Raw genomic sequence first — 18447 nt, forward strand, 5'->3', positions numbered from 1 at the left:
AGCACCCAAAGGGTTTGTTAAGACACAGATTCCTAGTCCACACTACCAGTTTCTCATTCAGTAGATCTGGGAAGGGACACAAGAATTTGCATTTCTGGCAAATTCCCAGGTGAGGCTGATGCTGCGGGTCCGGAGACCACGCTTTGAGAACCAACGTTCTACAGTGTTTTAGTGTAGTAGCGATAAATGTTTCCTGTTAGTTCAGGGCTAAGTCACCTTTCAAAAAAACAAAACAAAAACCTCAACAACTTAATACTTGTTCAAGCCTAGGGCATAAGCTAATACTCTATCCCTTCCTGGAAGGGATGCAACCAGGCTGGTGTTTCAACCTGTCTGAAACCCACCTGGCTACTTAGAATATTCGGTACATCTAGTTAGCCAAGAGAACCAGTTGATAATGAAGACATTTTTTGATCTCTGGAAAACTCGTTGGCTTTCAACGGCAAGGACGTGAGTCAGTAATCCCTCTAAGAACAAAACACAGACCTCGGAATGGAGATGAAGACTGTCATTTATTTCAAATGAATTTTGTTTCATTAGAAAAAAAAATGCTATGACATTAAAACAGAAATAAAATAGAAACATTTTTTTTTAACTGCCTTTAACCTCTAGAGACCAAAAAAGCGCATACACGTTTCCAGTATTTCCGCTGTGTTAACAAACCTCATTATCATCGTTGTCCTTTTAGTCTCCTGAAATACTACCCACGACTACGGAACGACTTAATGACTTGCTGAACTAGATGTTCACCTTATCATTTCTAAATACGAGGAGTCCTTGTGCTCGCTTCGGCAGCACATATACTAAATACGAGGAGTCCAATAGCGACTGCATCCAGTGTATCTTGTGTAGTTTGCTGGGTGTGCTTTTTAAGGCTTGATGGTATGAAACAACTGTTTCTCTCTTTGAAGAGTGCCCAGATCCACTGTATGAGGGTGTATCGATGAATACAGGTGACTCGATGGTGGTCACGCCTTCACCTGGAGGTCATAAGCATCCACTTAGAACCACAACCGTAAAACTTTTAGCAACCTGAACTCACGCACCAGAGCCACCATCCAGAAGAACAAAAAGACCCATGGTTCAAATAAAGTGCAGCAGGCCTGGGGAGTAGAGCAGTTTGCGGAGTCGCTCATCAGAAAAACCCAAACGAAGCACTAGTAGTGGTCAGAAGGAGAATAACCTGGGCAGGCTCACAGAAGGGAGCCCCTGGGTGCACCCCGAGAACACACTGCACAGTCATTGCCATCTTTGCCGACGAGGTTTGGGTTTCCTCACCAAGTCAGGAAAGCCTGTGTGTGCAGCGTAGCAGGGATGGCAAGAAAGGCTAAATCAAAAAAGCTTTTAGTCAACAGACCGACAGGGGGTAGTGAGCCAGAAATCCAGATAAGACGACTGCTCTGTGGTCCAGAATTATAGCTAGTGGTTGGGTCTTTTCGGAAAACGTCACCATGCTGAGCCCTGGGACAGCAGTGGTGCCCGTGGTGGAGGTGCGCACATCCAGAACGTGACCGATGGTCACACGTGTGTCCTTCGTGATCAAGTCACCCACGTGGGCTCCGATGGTGAAGAGGCATGATGTTCTCTTCCTTGTCTTTCAGCACGTGTCATTAAACACCGCTCTCCTATGTGTCAAGCATATATCCTTTTGGGGGGGCTCACTCTAATGTCCCTTAAAGTGTATTTTCAGTTTTTCCTATTAGTTTTATCTATACGATTTCAATCAGAGGCCTCTGGGGAGAAATAATGGATCCCCGTGATGTTAAAGGAAGTGGCCAGACAAAATGGCAACTTCACACAGTCTTCAAGTAAATAGAATCCCTGATATCACTGGAAAGTAATATGTAATTTGGGAGGGCAGTAAAAAAAGAAAAAGAAAAGTCTGTGACAACTTTGTCTTATACCTAACAAAATGAGGTTTGGCTCTGACGTCTCTTTAAGGCACCAGACCTGGTTAACAGCTTTTACTGGTGTCCTGCACCTGTGATTTGGATAAGAAAAAAAAAAACACTATAATATATAAATAAAAAAATAGTACATCATTCTGCTCGAGCTTGAAATCACCAAGTGAAGTCGGAGAAAAACTCCAAACATCCTGTATGTGTAAAATATTTTTTGCTAGTGTAAAAAGTACAATATATAGTTACACAGTGCAGAAACTATACAAAAATGCCTTTAGAACAGACTTGATGTTGGGGTAGGATCACAGTGCTGTCTCAAAAATAGTGAAGGCTGAGGGCTGTCCATTGGAAGCATTCATAACCACATGGTCTCTGTGAGTAATATCTGGGTAATTCCTTTTGAAATACTCCTGGAAAAAAAAGAAGAAGAACGACAGGTGTAAAAAGAACATGTTTAAAAGTTTCCAAGTCCTCCTCCCCAAGGTGAGGCATGTCTATGCCCACGTCTTCACGTGAAGGGCATCCCACCGCTGGTGGAGGTATAATTAAAAAAACTAAAAACAAAAAAACAAAACAAAAAAAAAACCCAAAACCAAAACAGGGACGTGTTCCCTTCAATGAAGGAAGCAGCCGATTAAACTCCTCAGCGGAGCTGGGCTTAATGCCAAACAACCTGTAGCTCCCCTTTTGCTTCTGATCATTCTGATTCACAGATACGTTTTATCACTACATTAAATTGATAAAGCAAAATCATTTTACTGACACAAAACCTGAAGATAAATTAAAAACAGGGTGACAAAGAGGCCGGGGAATCTAGTGTCGGTACGAGAGTTTCTCATTTTCACATATAAAATGAGCACAATAGATTTGGATGTTAATATCAGGTTGTAATCCCTATATTTTATAAACTCTGATTGACAAGCATTGAAATGCTGGCGTATATGTATGAAATCTCCAGGCGTTTAATTTGCGCGGCAGAGCAGTTACAGGGCCCTATAGAAATGTGATCTGTGGATAGTGGGCCACAATAATGAAAAGAGAAGCAAGAGCTTTAACAATGACTCAACCAAGCAACTTCTCTAAAATGTAAGATGATACCAAATAATAGGACAGTTCTTTGCCAAGCCTTTGAGTTCTTGAATTCTACCAATTTCTAGCTGAACTAGAAGAGATACAGGTTTTCTGATAAATGTATAATCAGAACATAAAGGGAATGAAATGCTGTCAGCTTTCTCTGTTCCGCAATCATCAGTTTTTAGTAGCTGTATCCTATCTCAGTTCCTTGACAGGTGCGCATAACAAAATGGAATAATGTCAAGACTTGTGAGCTCTTATCTCAAAATGGGTTTGGGTGAAAAAGGACTTCAAATGTAATTTTTCCCCCCCAAAGAAGAATGTGAAAAGTTTTGAGTCTTTAAAACAGAAAACGTACCATCTATCTGAAGGTTGACACGTGTCATGATCTGGGTCTCTTAGTCGCACGATCCTGGATCTATCTTACAAAACCAGGCTCCGAATACATTTGTGGGTGCTGTCAACAAAGTTATCATGGGAGATAATGGGCTGCCCATACAAAAAAGAAAATTGCTGGGACACCTACCTGCAGATTAAGTGTACTTTCTTTTTCTCTTGCTGCTTGCATACTTGCTACTCCAAAAATAACATTACCTTTGAAATATTATATATTAAAATGTCACTTAAGGAGAAAAATAAGGACTTCTCCAAGAATGTTTGGACCGCACTGGGTGACATCAGAGGCTATTTCCATTATCATGCAAATATTTCAAAATAACACCGTTGGGGGGGTGTGATTTTTTATCTTTTTTTGGCAAATGCAAAGCAGTTCATATTTTGTACGTGATCTATGTATGTACTCCGAAACGGCTATTTCTTGTTAAAACTCAAATCAGCCAATAAAAGAAAAATACACCCTCATTTTCTACTGTTTGACGGTCCTCTCCCAAGTAAGCTGATGCCTTTCCCCGTAACCCGCTCAACGTCATTTAATGTGCAGAAAACGTCATTATTAGCAAGGCTTCGTTGAAACATTCTTAGCCTCGTGGTCTGAAAAACCTGAAACTGAACCCTGAAAGCAGAGTTTCCCGTGTTGTTAAATCCTTGACTCGACCTTCATTTCCTCCTGTGTTGCTGTGTTTGGGAGTACACTCCGATGAGAGCAGTGACAGGGAAAGATCCTCTCCCCCAGGTGGGTGATGGAGGCAGTAGGAGAAAGGGTTCCCCGGCCGCAGGCTGAGCCTGGGATGGGGAGGCCCACGTCTACGCTCTCTCCCTGGGACTCACTGCTGATCCTGGTAAAAAAAAATCACTCCTGCCCTCTCCGTAGGGGCTGCCTCACCCGCGAAGTGAGACAGCGACTTACCTCCCAGGGACTAATTACCGGCTACCAACGGCTGATGAAAGACACGCCACAGTTAAGTGGCGGGTGTGATGACGAGGCCGCTCTGAGCAGGGCCCCCCAAACCCCCCACTCCTGGTCCGTGGAAGAGAGCAGCATCACCACACTTGAGTGAGGAGAACAAAACAGCTGGGACGCCTCCAGTTCAGGGAACAGAGTCACTGGGGAGGCAGAGAGGTGTGAAAAATGACACACGCTGACTGCTGACTGCCCCCTTCCGTAGGCTCTTCTGTCTCAGTTTCTCCATTTGTCCGAAGGGGCAGTAATAATGCCAGCTCCAAAGAGTTGTGATACATCAAGGAAACGATGCCCTTAAGAGTTTGAAGTCAGGACAGGAGGACGGCAAGACCAGGTAGGACTGGGTTTCTTGTCCCTCTTCCCCTCCTTCTCTTGGGTTTGGGTCATCACAGTCCCTCCGATGGAGGCTGAGACAAAGCTGAGTGTGTGACTCCCATGGGTCAATGAAGCAAGGACCTCGGAATCAGATCCCACTAAAAGCAACAGAGCGATAAAAGCTTCCCCGGGCGCGGACGGAGGCCAGCAACGGAGCTTTACTGCCATCGCCTCCAGAAGGCTGCAGTTCAGCTCAGTTCTGGCTCCGGACCCTGTGGTTCATTCTCATGACACTGCCCAGGCCCGGCTCCGGGCCAGGAACTCTCCAACTCGTCTTCACACCAGGTCTAACGCCGGGGTACATGCTGGGGGGCGTGTCGGCAAGGTTCAAGAGTACTGGAGAGGGGCACCTGGGTGGCTCAGTGGGTTAAACCTCTGCCTTTGGCTCAGGTCATGATCCCAGGGTCCTGGGATTGAGCCCCGCATCGGGCTCTCTGCTCAGCGGGGAGCCTGCTTCCCCCTCTCCCTCTGCTGCTCCCCCTGCTTGTGCTCTCTCTCCTTCTCTCACTCTCTGTCAAATAAATAAATTCTTTAAAAAAAAAAAAAAAAAGTACGGAGAGCCACAGAAGACCTCTTTAACGATCATGGAAGTGGACACCCCCTCCCCTTATCCTCTCAGAAATCACGCCAGGCAGCAAGGGTGCTGCCAGACGAGAAAGCAGCCCATCTCTGATGAACAAGGAGTCCTCGGAAATCCCAAATGGCAAGATAACGGATGGGCTACCATATGACGCTGGATCCAGTGGGGCTAGAGTAAGCCAGAGCAGGGAGAGCTCGGCCATTGTGGGAGAGCATAGGTTTCCAACTAACTGGTGAATTCTAAGGCATGTCAGTGAGGAACCGACCAGAATCACCATCTCTGCCTGAAGAATGCACACTGATGAAGCCCTTGGAGAAGAGAAATACAAGAGAAATACAAGAGAAACGCAAGTGACTGCCCATCTCTGCAGGCTAGTGAGGAGAACAGGCTAAGTGAACACGCATTTTCAATTTCTCTCTCTTTTGCGCGCGCGCGCGCACACACACACACACACACACACACACACACACACATTCTTTCTCTGGGTCATAAGGAGTTTCTATGTTAAGGAGAGAATTCCCCTTAGCCTGAAATAGTGCCCTGGCCAGCACTACCCTAAATATATGGTCCAGGAAAAACTCAACTCCAAGTTGAGTAGTCGGAATAACAACAACAACAAAAAACAATGTATTAGTACACAATCTGTAAAATATACCCAAAAAAAGTGAGGAAAAGGAAGAAGATAAACATACGGCAAAAAAGCAAGCAAACAAAAAAAACACAAAACCCCAAAAACAATGAACAGATGAAAATTATACAAAATAGATAATGTAATACATTCAAAGCAAACATAGAACAATCAACCTGAGGACAACAGAAGTTTGGGAGTTTGGAAATATGGCACAGCAACACAAAATGATGAACCAGGAGTTGCCTCCGGCCAGAAGTGAAGGGAAGGAGACTATAAAAGAATCACAGGGGGTGCCTGGGTGGCTCAGTGGGTTAAAGCCTCTGCCTTCAGCTCAGGTCATGATTCCAGGGTCCTGGGATCGAGCCCCGCATTGGGCTCTCTGCTCAGCCGGAAGCCTGCCTCCTCCTCTCTCTCTCTCCCTGCCTGCCTCTCTGCCTAGTTGTGACCTCTGTCTGTCATATAAATAAATAAATCTTAAAAAAAAAAAAAAAAAAAGAATCACAGAAATGACAGTGGTAGAGATGCAGCCCAAAGTGACTGAGCCATGGCTGGAAACAAACAGGATGAGACATGGAGGACAGGATTGAGAAAGCAAGCATAATTAGGAATTTATAAAGAATTAAAAGGATCAAAGAGAAAATAGCTTTATAACACAAAGGCCAGATAAAACACACACACGATAGATACTTAAAAAGAGGAAACTCCAACCAAAAATAAAACAAACAAACCAAAAACAAAACAAAAACTTCAAAGCTATCATTCAGGTAACCTCCAGAAATAAAAGACTTTGAGCTAGGGACCCAAAGAGTACAGAATACCCCAGGAAAAACTACGTGCCTTCATAATAAAGAAAGAGTCCTTCAGGCATCCAGGAAAGAAGATCGAGTTACTTCTAACTTGGCCTTGGATGTCTCCCTATGAATAAACAATGAAGGGCAAAGTTTACAGCATACTAAGTGAAAGAAAGTGTGACCGAAGCATTTTATAACCAGAACATTTAAATTAGAGATGCAGCAAATACTTCATACACGTGGTAAAGTCAGGGATTCTAACTCTAATGAGCCCTCCTTTAAGATGGTACAGAGCCCTGTTTTCCAACCCTTTTATTTTTACTGTCGCCACAATTGTATGTACTTTCCATATTACACTGAAACTCAGTAGAAATCAACACCTATGCTGAAAGGACTTCCAAGAAGTATTTACTATTACACTGTTCTTTTTCTTCCATTCCATTCTTTGGTATCTCATATCTTAAGACAAGCTAGTGATGACTGACTAAACATATTTCACAGTCCCATGAATGGATCTCACAACCCCAAATCTGAAAGACAAACTGCTAGAGGACAGACTTTAGCCAATTAAGAGATGGAGAAAGTAGCATTTAAAACAAGTAAGTAAGTAAAATAAGGGGGTTTAAGTATTTTTTTAAAAAAAATTTATTTGACAGAGAGCAACAAAGCGAGAGAGCTAACACAAGCAGAGGGAATGGGAGAAGGAGAAGTGGCCTTTCCACTGAGCAGGGAGCCCGATGCGGGTCTCTATTCCAGAACCCTGAGATCATGACCAGCGCTCAAGGCAGATGCTTAATGACTGAGCCACCCATGCATCCAGGGTTTAAGTATTTTTAAAGATTTGAAGGTAAATAGTAGAAGGAAAGCTATTTAAACAATCTGGTAGAGAGAGGGAAGAGATGTTGTCATTGTTCACAATGGGGAATCAATAATAATAAAGTGTTCCTAGAAGAAGTGTAAAGTACAGACACAAAACAATGAGCAAAGAAAAAAAAAAAATAGAGGTGCCTGGCTGGCTCAGTGAATTAGAGCCTGCAACTCCTGATCTCAGGATCACACATTCCAGCCCCATGTTGGGTGGAGATTACTCAAAAATTAAACAAAAACAAAAACTAAAAAAGAAATACATACTAATTGAAAAGTTTTAAAAGAGAACACTAAAAGCTGAAAACCTAACATAAGATAAAATACACCTATAATCTCAATAAATGTAAATGTACTAAATTCATCTGTTAAAAAGGCAGGGGGCTAAGACTGAATCTCAGAGCTAAACTGAACCACATGCCATTTGCAGGAGATATATTTATAATCTGATACTAAAAGACAAAGACATATGAGAACAATGAAAACAAAGTGAAAGGCAACTCAACTGCAATTTTGAAACAGCCCACATTCAGGGTCAGGTGCATTTCTAAGAAAGAAAAGCACTTTTAAATAGTAGAAAATATAGTTCATAGCAAAAACCCAGGTCATGAAAATATGTAGACTAAATTATCATACCATCAAAATTACCAAAAAATGTTGGTAATTACCCAAATTACCAAAAAATAACAAGAATTAAAAAGTGGAAACCTCTTTATGAAACTAACATTATGTGACCTCCCTAAGTCACATCAAATGGACCAAATAAGGACAGAGAAGACCTACCTAAACAATACAATTAACAAGGCAAATCTAATTAAAAGTTATCAAATGCTATACCTTAAACAGACAACAGCCCATCTTTTTACATGCCCAAAGAACATTCACCAAAATTGCCATACATTAGAACACAAAAACGTATTACAAAACACTGGTTTTGGGTGGAAACAGTACAGACATCTTTGTGATCACAAGGCAATTAAAATCAATGTTGATGGGTAAAAGAGAAAACAGAAAAAACCAACCCCCATCACAAGGAAGTTTTAAAGACCTCTTTCTCAAATAATTCTTGGACCAAAGTGAAAACTAAAACCAAAATTGTAGCTTTATATATAAAAACTTATCTATGACAAAAGCACTATATTTCAGGACCTATGACATATAACCAGAACAGTATTCAGAGAAAAGTTCACTGCCTTAAAGCATCTGTATGAATGAGTAAGAATGAAAACAAATGTAGTCAAGAAACCACAACAGTATAAAGCACAGAAGGAAGGAATTAAAGGATATAAAAGCAGTAAGTGATGAATTGTAACACAAAATATAAGAATCAGTTAAGTAAATCTGACAGTGTATTCTCTGGAGGGAAAAAAACAGAAAACAATTAACTTAATTAGAAGGAAAAATGGGGAGAAGGGAGCAGAGAAAGCATAAATACTAAGCAGCCATTAAAAAAGAATGAGATAAAATGTGTAAGCCTGACGATTCACAGACCTGTACCTCTGGGGCAAATAACACATATGTTAATAAAATTAATCCATAAAAATAAACAAATAAAAAGAATGAGATAACAACATGCATTTATATAATTGGAGAGAGTAAATGAAAAAGTAAAACATGGCAGTCACTGGTGCTTCAAACACAGAAAGGCTGGCTACGCACAAGCTTGTGTTCACACAACGGGATGGCCCCAAGTGGTGCCAAGGGTCCCTCCTGAGGGCGGAGCCAAGTCACGACAGGAGGGGGCAGAGGACTTACATTTTATTTATAAACTAGAACAACTCTTTTTAAAAATAGCAAAGTTTCTGAATTTTGTGGCACTAGCTTTTATCATCTGAAAAAAAAAAAAAAAACCCCTGTTATTAAAAATAAATTTTAACCATTAAAGAGTCCCTAAAGCTAACTAGAAGAACTCTGGGGACTTCTTTTGTTATTATAGAGAGGTGAGGGTTCCATCGACAGCCTTGAAGAAACCAATCCCCCTCTGATCGTTGAGAGATAAGTCTCTTCTATTTGTAAAAGGCTCTGTATTCTTCAACGCAGGTAAGTATATACCATCTCATCTGGTCCTTGTATTAAGAGCACGATGAGTGGGGCAGTGCTGTAACCCCAGCACAGCAAATAAGGACCCCGAGAGGCTCAGGGACCTCAGAAGACATACAGGACCATAGGGCTGCTAAGCATTTCTTCCACCTGTTCCAACTGGTTCAGGCTCATAGGGCATAGGATATCAGGATTTCCTGACTTTGGGGCTGTATCTGGTGATTTCACAAATGGATAAAATGGCACCTGTTACGCACTGGGAACAAAGAACTCCAAAAAACCTTAATTAGGTCTGTTTCACCATGGAAGAGAATGAATGACAGGCATTCACCCTTGGTTATGGGCTGAACTGTGTCCCCTCAAAATTTCTATGTTGAAATCTTAACCCCTCAATACCTCAGAATGGGACTGGTATGTGGACATAGGGTCAGTTAAGTTAAAATGAGGTCACATGGGTGGGTCCTAATCTATTCTGACGGGTACCCATATGAGAGGTGATTAGGACACAGACACACCCAGAGGGAAGACCATGCTAAGACAAAGGGAGAAGATGGCCACCTACAAGCCAATAGAGATGTTTCAGAGACCAACCCTGAGACACCTTGTTTCAAAATTCCAGATTCCAGAACTGTGAGAAATACATTTCTGTTGCTTTAAGACACCTAATGCACCTTTCAGCTTAATATACCTAAAAAATACTTTCTCTACTATTTCATGGCTCATCTATGAGGGTCAATCAGAGAATGATTAAGCTTGCCTATGCCAATATTTTCAGAAAAATAACTATATGTAAAGAAAACATGACTTGGAAGTCTCTATTCCTAGATGCTGAGTTTTCTTGTCAAAGGAATGAATTCCAGTCTCTTAGGAGTGGAAACCTTGTTGACTTATGCTAATCTGCCTGCTGGTTATCATTCTCTGTGATGCACTGATATTCGATACTCTCACCATCTGACCGCCTGTTCTAAGAAGACCAAGCATATGCGGAAGTAATGTCAAGAAGATATTCAAATTGGGTGAGAACTGGGGCATGTATGTCCTTATATCTCTCCAGAGAGTGGATCTGAGCCAGTGGCCGGACTGAAATCCCATGGGGATGTTCTGCATTAGGAGAACCTGGCCTCACCTTGGACACCTCATAAGAAAAGAAGCAGGGTTTTGAAACTTAACACTTGGACTGGAGCAGCTCTCGGCCTCACCCAGCAATCTGCCCTCTGCTCTCCACTGAGCAGCTCTGTGGCCCTAGGTGAGTCCTCGATCCACTCTCCTCATCCATGAACTGAGATTTGGGATAAGAAAGAACCGCCATGAGGATGAAGTGAAATCATACATGTGAGAACCGTGTAAGATAAATGATCAAGAACGGCCCAAATACGAGACTGCAAGCTGGTATAGCCATTCGGAAAACAGTATGGAGGTTCCTCAAAGGTGAAAATAGAGCTACCTGACGACCCAGCAATTGCTCTACTACGTATTTACCCCAAGGATACAAATGCAGTGATCCGAAGGGGCACATGCACCCCAATGTTCATAGTAGTGATGCCCACAATAGCCAAACGATGGAAAGAGCTCTGATGTCCATTGACAGCTGAGTAAATAAAGAAGATGTGGTGTGTGTGTGTGTGTGTGTGTGTGTATACACAATATATATACAATGGAATACTATTCAGCCATCAAAAAGGGGGAAATCTTGCCATTTGCAATGACATGCATGGAACTAGATCTCACTCATACATGGAATTTGAGAAACGAAACAGAAGATCATAGGAGAAGGGAGGGAAAAATAAGACAAAATCAGAGAGGAAGGTAAACCATAAGAGACTCTTAACCATAGGAAACAAACTGAGCTTTGCCGGAGGGGAGAACAGTGGGGGGATTGGGTAACTGGGTAATACACTATATGTTAATTAATTCAATTTAAATTAAAAAAATATAATAAAGCAAGAAATACACACAGAGAACTACCCAGATGTAACGCCATTAATATTATTAAATGAGGTGTACGATTACTGGACTAGGTACCACAAGATTTCTAACTCTGCTACCTATGAACATTTCTGTACATACCTTACACTTGCACTAAAACATGTTAAAAGGACAGATTTCTACTTCTGCGTCTGCTGCAAACTAGAGTTAACATAAGAGCTATCTTCCTTATAAGGGGCCTTAGTTTCCTCATTTATATATATATAAATATATATATATATTCAAATATATACTGTCTTTTGTTATCTGGAACTATCTGTAATTTATTTCTCATTACTCAACGTCTTGATAATATACAGTGATAACGCATTTTTAAGATGGAGGCTTTGACACGTAGGTGGGGACCCATCTGTTTGATGTGAACTGCCTGAGGTCAAAGAACAAAGGGGTTTGTGAGATTCCTGGCTGTTTGATACAGGGGTAGTAGATGAGTAGATGATACAGGGGATCCCCAGTGACTGACTGACTGGGTATTAGGAGGGAAGGGCTCCCTGGGAGACACTAGATGAAAACACTCTGAATTTCAGGCATAAAAGCAACACAGGGCTCCAAGTGTAGCGTCTCTACCTTCACATACAATGTAGGTATTTATGAAAAGTTCAGGGTACAGATTTCCTTGTCCCTGACCTTTGGTTTGAACTCTGAATCTCCTAGTTATTCAGCCAGCTGTGTGAATTCAAGCAATGTCCTTCCCCTCTTGAAATCTCAGCCTCTTAAATCAGCACCGGGAAGAGACAAGCTCTAGCACGGTACAGGGCATGGCGTGTGACATCTAAGCCTCATCCTGCGGCTCCAAAGCCTCAGCACATAAGATGGAGTATCTCTGCTCTTCTCAGTTCTGGGGTATATACCGGAGATGAATAAGGCACATCTCTGACACGTGAGTTCCCAGCACAGTACTGTGCACACATACATACATTTACTGAACAGTTTTTGAGGACGGAAGCAGAGTTCAAAGGAATCTCTTACAAACAATGGAAGCACAGCTCTTCGTTTCTAAGGAGGGGTGAGATGAAGCAGGGACAGAAGAGAATTCAAGCTGTGTTTTAGATAAATCTCTTATATGCAAGTACTATTAGATCCTAGGACAGATTTCCTCCAGATACTTAAGATATTACACAAGTAATTTTTCTCCACAGTGAAAATCTGGGAAATGCAAAAAAAAAAAAAAAAAAAAAAAAAAGATGAAAAGAAAAATGTATCCGTAATTAAAATGCCCCTGAGGAAGAGTTCTGATGGGGAACCTCAGAAGACTGTTGGTTCCATGCATCTCAAAAGGCAAGAACACCGGATTTTCCTTTCTTCCCTCCATCTATCAATCCAATTCCCACCTTGTATCAGAAAGAGTTACAAGTGATGCTGGACATTAGCTTAAGTCCCTGAAAGCAGCCCTCAGGTTTCACATCACACCTGTACAATGAGATGCTTCAATACTGTTATTAGAAAGATACCAGATAATCTGAATGTTATTCACTGAGCACCTTTTTCTCACCAAATACAGTGCTTGGTACTTTCACACCCATCATCTCTATAAAAATGCTTTGTAAATCTTCAAGCACCACTCAGACTACAGCATTAAAACAGTACAGACTCTTGATCGTTCCAACGTCGAATTCATCATCCACAAGGCAGAGGAAGCACAGGTTTTGGAACGAGGCCTGATTCTAAACAACCAAGAATCAGGGAGGAACCTGGGCAGGAAGTACCCGTATCACGTAGTTTTCTTTACAAATCATGAAACAGAAAATCCACCTACACATAGCTGGATTTTTCTAGAACTGGCTCTTTCTAGACTAGACTGAAAATATCCCATATTTCTTTTTCCCCAAACTCTTCAAAACATCCTGGATGTGCCTTGACCACATCTGCATGTCAGAAGTGGGCAGCCGCTAGATTGAAATGTAACCGGTCTGCAAAACACGGACATTCTGTGCCACAGGAGAATCTGTACCCCCCAGAATCGAAGTGGGAAATCTTTAGAATCTGGTCTCTCTCCGCAGGCAGGCACAGGGGCCCGCGCACCTGAGCAACCCACAATGCAGAGCAAGCCCACGTGCCCGCGCACCCGAGCGCCCCCACGTGCCCGCGCACCCGAGCATCCCCACCTGCTGGCACACGTAACCATGCACACCTGTGGCTCCCCTCTCCCCCACGGATTCTGCCGATTCTCAGCAGACCTGACTTCAACCTGGGACATGTTGTTAAGACCCAGTCATGAAGCGTTGTCTCTGAAGGCTTATAATTGAAAAGGGCACAGGGTGCTTGTTACGGCGCCCCTGGTGCCAGATTGCGAGGGTGAACGGCTGCGATGAACTTTAATTACCACTCCTTGCGGCGGGCTCACCTGTTTTGCTGTTTCGGTGAGAGCAGCAGCTTCTGCCTTGCCCAGCTGCTGTACCATCTTGTGAAACAGGCTTTCTTCATTCTGCAGCAAAACATAGGGTTCATCATACTCCTTCAGTCTTCCTGAATCCAAAACCTGTTAATCAGCAGAAAGAAACCCATTAGCGCACAATGTTTTGCAGTAACCTATTATAACTCAGACAATATTTCGGAAAGGGGCAGGTGAAGGAGAATAGGTAGCATCCATTTGGGTGGTAGGCCTGGCTGGTGTTTAAATGGTTTGATAACCCTGTTTTACTAGGCAGACAAAGGCCTGGCCCGACCTTTTATTATTATAATGTTATAGGAAAGGAAGAAAATGAAAGTTTTAGACTGTGATTATGGGCACTCAGCAGTCCTGTGGCGTTTTATATTCTGCCAAAGGTATTTTGGGTTGTTATTAGTTAGTGCATTTAGCTCTCAGACTCTGAGCTTGAAGGGCCATTTATACATACATTCAGACCTGGGAAATTTCTTGATTTAAGAAAATCAAAGTCAATTTATCTAAAAAGTAGGGTGATGTCATCCAGACCAGATGGCAGTGACCTGACGGCAGAGTCACTGCTGAGCGGCCTTGACAGGATCTGAGCAGTATCTGGAAAAGAAGACAGTGCTTCTGGAATTTCCTCAGGGTCCTGGAATATGTCGGCCGTAAGAGGGGACAAAATACCCCCGTCGGCAAGAGTAAGGTGCACCTTGAAGTTGGCTTTCGTTGGAGCTTATTATTCTAGGAGCGAAAGACCGGCTCAAAGAGCAGCCACGGAAGCAGCTTTAGCCTAATTGCTCCACATAGAAGAAATCTCTAGAAATCCAATTTTCTCTCTGGATAAGACTAAAGAAGTAATTAAGAAACTGAGCTCCAAATGCCAGCGATTGTGGCCCGCATAGTCCACGGGGGCAGCCCAATCTCAGTTACAGAAGATCTGAGTATTGTTTTCACAGTTATCTCCCCCGCTTCCTTTTCTCTCTTTCTTCCGAGGGCCTGCCTTTCAGCCACTTTACTGCTCATTAATATGTCCACTAATTGGAAGCTGAAAGGGAGAGGAAGGGGCTCTTAACTCTCCATTTCTACTTATTAGTAGCTCTGGTTAATGGTCGGGGAGGGAAGAAAGAGGCTGAGACAATTGGTCCCAAATGATGTACCTAGGAAAACAGTCCTGATGCTAAGTGGTACTTCGTTCTTCATTTCGGTGGTATTTAGAGTAAATTTATCTTAAGAGGATTCGGCAGGAACTCCAAGCAGGATGCAGGCTGTCTGTCCACATCTAGGGACTGCAGTTAATTCCGTCCCATGGTATTTAATCGGAAACATGTATTAAGTCTCATAAAGGGCATTTTCCTGTTAATCTTTTGTTTACTTCTGTGAATCACTGCTAAGGGCAGCTCTCTCAAAAGAGTTCAAGAGTAACTGAATCTGTCACATCCACATAATAATTAAAATGTCCTATAATTTGGCATGCCAATTTAGATGCCCCGAATGTGTAATTTTACTTAAGCATAGCATTAGAGAGCATAACCACTCCTCCTGATGTTGAAGAAGAGAAAAAGCCATTGTAAAATACAGGTTTCTCTCAAGCTTAAAGACTAAGTAAATAAGTGAATCAAATTACTTCATACAATGAAGAACTTTATATTCTTGCAAAAGCAACGACTTTAAAAAAAAATGATTCAGACTTGGCGGAAAAGGAGTTCTCCGACTATAAAGAATTTGCCTAATTTTTAACGGAATGAAAGTATTACTGATATTTGTCCTTGTCCAACTTCCTACTCTATTCACATTTGAGTGAATAGTAAATTTTTCCATTTCCTCTCATATTGTCTAAAAACACACAAATGCCACTGAGATGACTAGTTCCCAGACTTGACCAGTATCTGAAAAGGCAGAGCCAGAAAAAAATTCGTGCTTTCAAAAAAGCAACAGGATTAACAATATCAATTACCAAAAGGCTATTTTGGTCAAAATACTTTGAGCCTTATAAATATTAAATATAAAAGCAATGTAACGAAGAATGACTACCTTAAGATGAAAAAAAAAATCCCATAACTAAAATAGTGATCTTTTGAATTTGAAAAGGATAAAAACAGCTGTGGATTGAACACTCATTGTATCACATGCTTTAGAGACATCATTGTTAAATCTCAAGGTAGACAAGGTACTTAATTCCTTTCCTTTCCCTTCCTTCCTTCCTTCCATCCATCCACCCACCCACTTATCATTCCTTCCTTCTTACCTTCCACTCTCCCATCCATCCATCCATCTATCCATCCAAGAAATACTGACACCCAATACCAAAAGCACTGTTCTAGGGACAGGAAATTCCAAGATGAGGAAGACACATTCTGTCCAGAAACCCACAGGCAGAGATAAAGACTGAGGTGCTGATGTGTTGAGTCATTTGGCTCAGGCTACAAAATCAGAAAGATAGCAGAGGTGGAATTCAAACCCAGAATCCCTATTCTTTCCTTTCTGTGTGAGTTCCCAGAGAAAGACACTTGGATTATTTATTATCAGAAAGCAAAATAAGGGAGATGAGAATTTTAACATTCAATTTTCTAAGATACCATTCTATATGGATAGTATCATGTATTAGCTTTTTATAATTTAGGAAAATATGCCTATAAACGTAAACATTTCCCCCTGTCCGCTTTCCACTGCATTTTTATTATGCTCAGGGCTCAAATTACTTACTGTGTCCCTGGCAGATACTCACAGAAAAAGAAAATCAATTTTATTAAACTTTTAGGATGAATAAAACGCAAGTAACACATGCCAAAAACACATTTGAAGAAAATAAGTAAACTTTCATTAATTCCTGAATTTATTCAGCAAACATCTCTTGCATACTTAACTGCATTCATGTCATTATGAGTTATGCTATGCGGGAGGCCAAAGATATATAAGTCACAACCCCTGATTTTCTGGAATCTATACTGAGAGAAAGAGAAAAAAGTCCTCAAATGTCAATAAAGGCAAGAAAAAAAAAAAGGCACAACAAGGGGGAGTTTGACAGCAGAAGAGGTGACTCCTGGCCACAGGTTCTGAGGACGAGCTTCAAGATGGAGAAAGCGTATAAAACCGAGCCTGAAAGAAGGGGGAGGCCTGGACATGCAGCAGTGGGACTGGGGGGTGGAGAGGGGTCATTCCAGACATAGAGAACATGGGTCGAGAGGTCTGGAGTTGAGCCTGTCAGCTCCTTAAGGGCAGGAGGCCATGGTTTCCCTTTCCGCTGTTGATCTCCAGGCTGTGGCATTGTCTTTGGTAAGTAGGACATGCAAGATACATGCGGACTCCAAGTTAAATATAAAGGAAACTAAATATGGGGCATGACAGTGTGACTGCCCAGTAGCGTAGCTGAGAGGACTCCGGGGTGTGGCTGGTACTGGGACTAAGGTGATGAGGATCCGGGGATGACAGGACCAGGGACAGAGACCCAGAAGGCCAGGTACCTGAGGTTGCTGAGTGGGCAAGAGGGAGAGGCACCTGAGGGACAGACAGACCAGGGTTGAGGACGGAGGCTTGAAACTCATTTATCTCACACATTGGAAAAGAGAAACGAGAGAAGGGGCGGTCAGAGAGGAGGGAGCACTGGCAGAAACAAGAGTGTGGAGCCACCAAGACTGAGGTCTACAGAGCCCCCCTTGGGGGTGCAGACGGAAAAAAGTCCAGGAACGGAATTGTACCCGCTTCGCCTTTCCCTTTACTGGTTTGAGCAAAGATTCTAGGTCTTTCAGAGTAAGGAAACACAAAGCAGCTCCAGACTTTATGTACAGAAAAACAGGTTGAATTTTGAGATTTTATTTTTAACATCTTTTATATCTGGAAGAAAAGCCTTCTGTGATCTCCCCAGGTGCCCCCAACCATTCTATAGCCCGAATTAAACCACAGCTCCGAGCGGGTGTGCGAGCAATCCCACGGCACCAGCATTTTTCCAGGAACGCCAACCTCAAATCACTCGAGCTCTCTAGCAGGCGAAGGGAAACACTTTATATTGGATGAGGCAGTCAGTTACATAAACTCAATGAAGATGTGCTTATCAGGCCTGTGTATCCAGATATTCCAGGTACCTGTCCTAGATATAAAAATTAAATGGACCCATTGCAAAATAATCCCACCATGTTTAAACAGTGGGATGCCATCAGCGACAGCGGGGCGGCTGCAGGGAGAGGTGGGGCCGGTGGGGGAGTGGTGGTGGGCAGTAGGGGACAGGGTAGAAGAGAAACCTGACAACAGCAAAGAGACGCCCGGGACAGTTTTCAACATGGCAACGAGCAACTCAGGGAGATCCCACTTAGAAGCCAGTGGAGTGGGAAGGTCAGAGTCTCTGACCTCTGCGTTCAGTGGCCTGCTGAAGAAGGGGCAGAGGGATGGTAAGCTTCCCAGCCATGGAAGCTGGGTCCCTCCCTGCTGAGACGGATGCCTGTCATCTTCTCTGCGATAAGACACTGTGGGGAGTATTACTCAG

General features: G+C 42.6%; 1 protein-coding gene across 3 annotated transcripts in view; it reads right to left on the minus strand.

The window, feature by feature from the left end:
• Positions 1–782: 782 nt before the first annotated feature.
• The window catches only part of ABCC4 (ATP binding cassette subfamily C member 4), a 248357-nt gene continuing 230692 nt past the window's right edge, over positions 783–18447 (minus strand). For all 3 annotated transcript variants that reach the window (XM_047720242.1, XM_047720241.1, XM_047720243.1), the window contains exons 30-31: positions 13947–14081; positions 783–2311 (exon numbers count right to left, since the gene is read on the minus strand). In XM_047720242.1, coding sequence (XP_047576198.1) covers positions 2204–2311; positions 13947–14081 — 243 coding nt within the window. In that variant the 3' untranslated portion in view covers positions 783–2203. The remainder of the gene's footprint in view (positions 2312–13946; positions 14082–18447) is intronic.

This window comes from Lutra lutra, chromosome 3 (assembly GCF_902655055.1).
Source record: "Lutra lutra chromosome 3, mLutLut1.2, whole genome shotgun sequence".
NCBI lineage: Eukaryota > Metazoa > Chordata > Mammalia > Carnivora > Mustelidae > Lutra > Lutra lutra.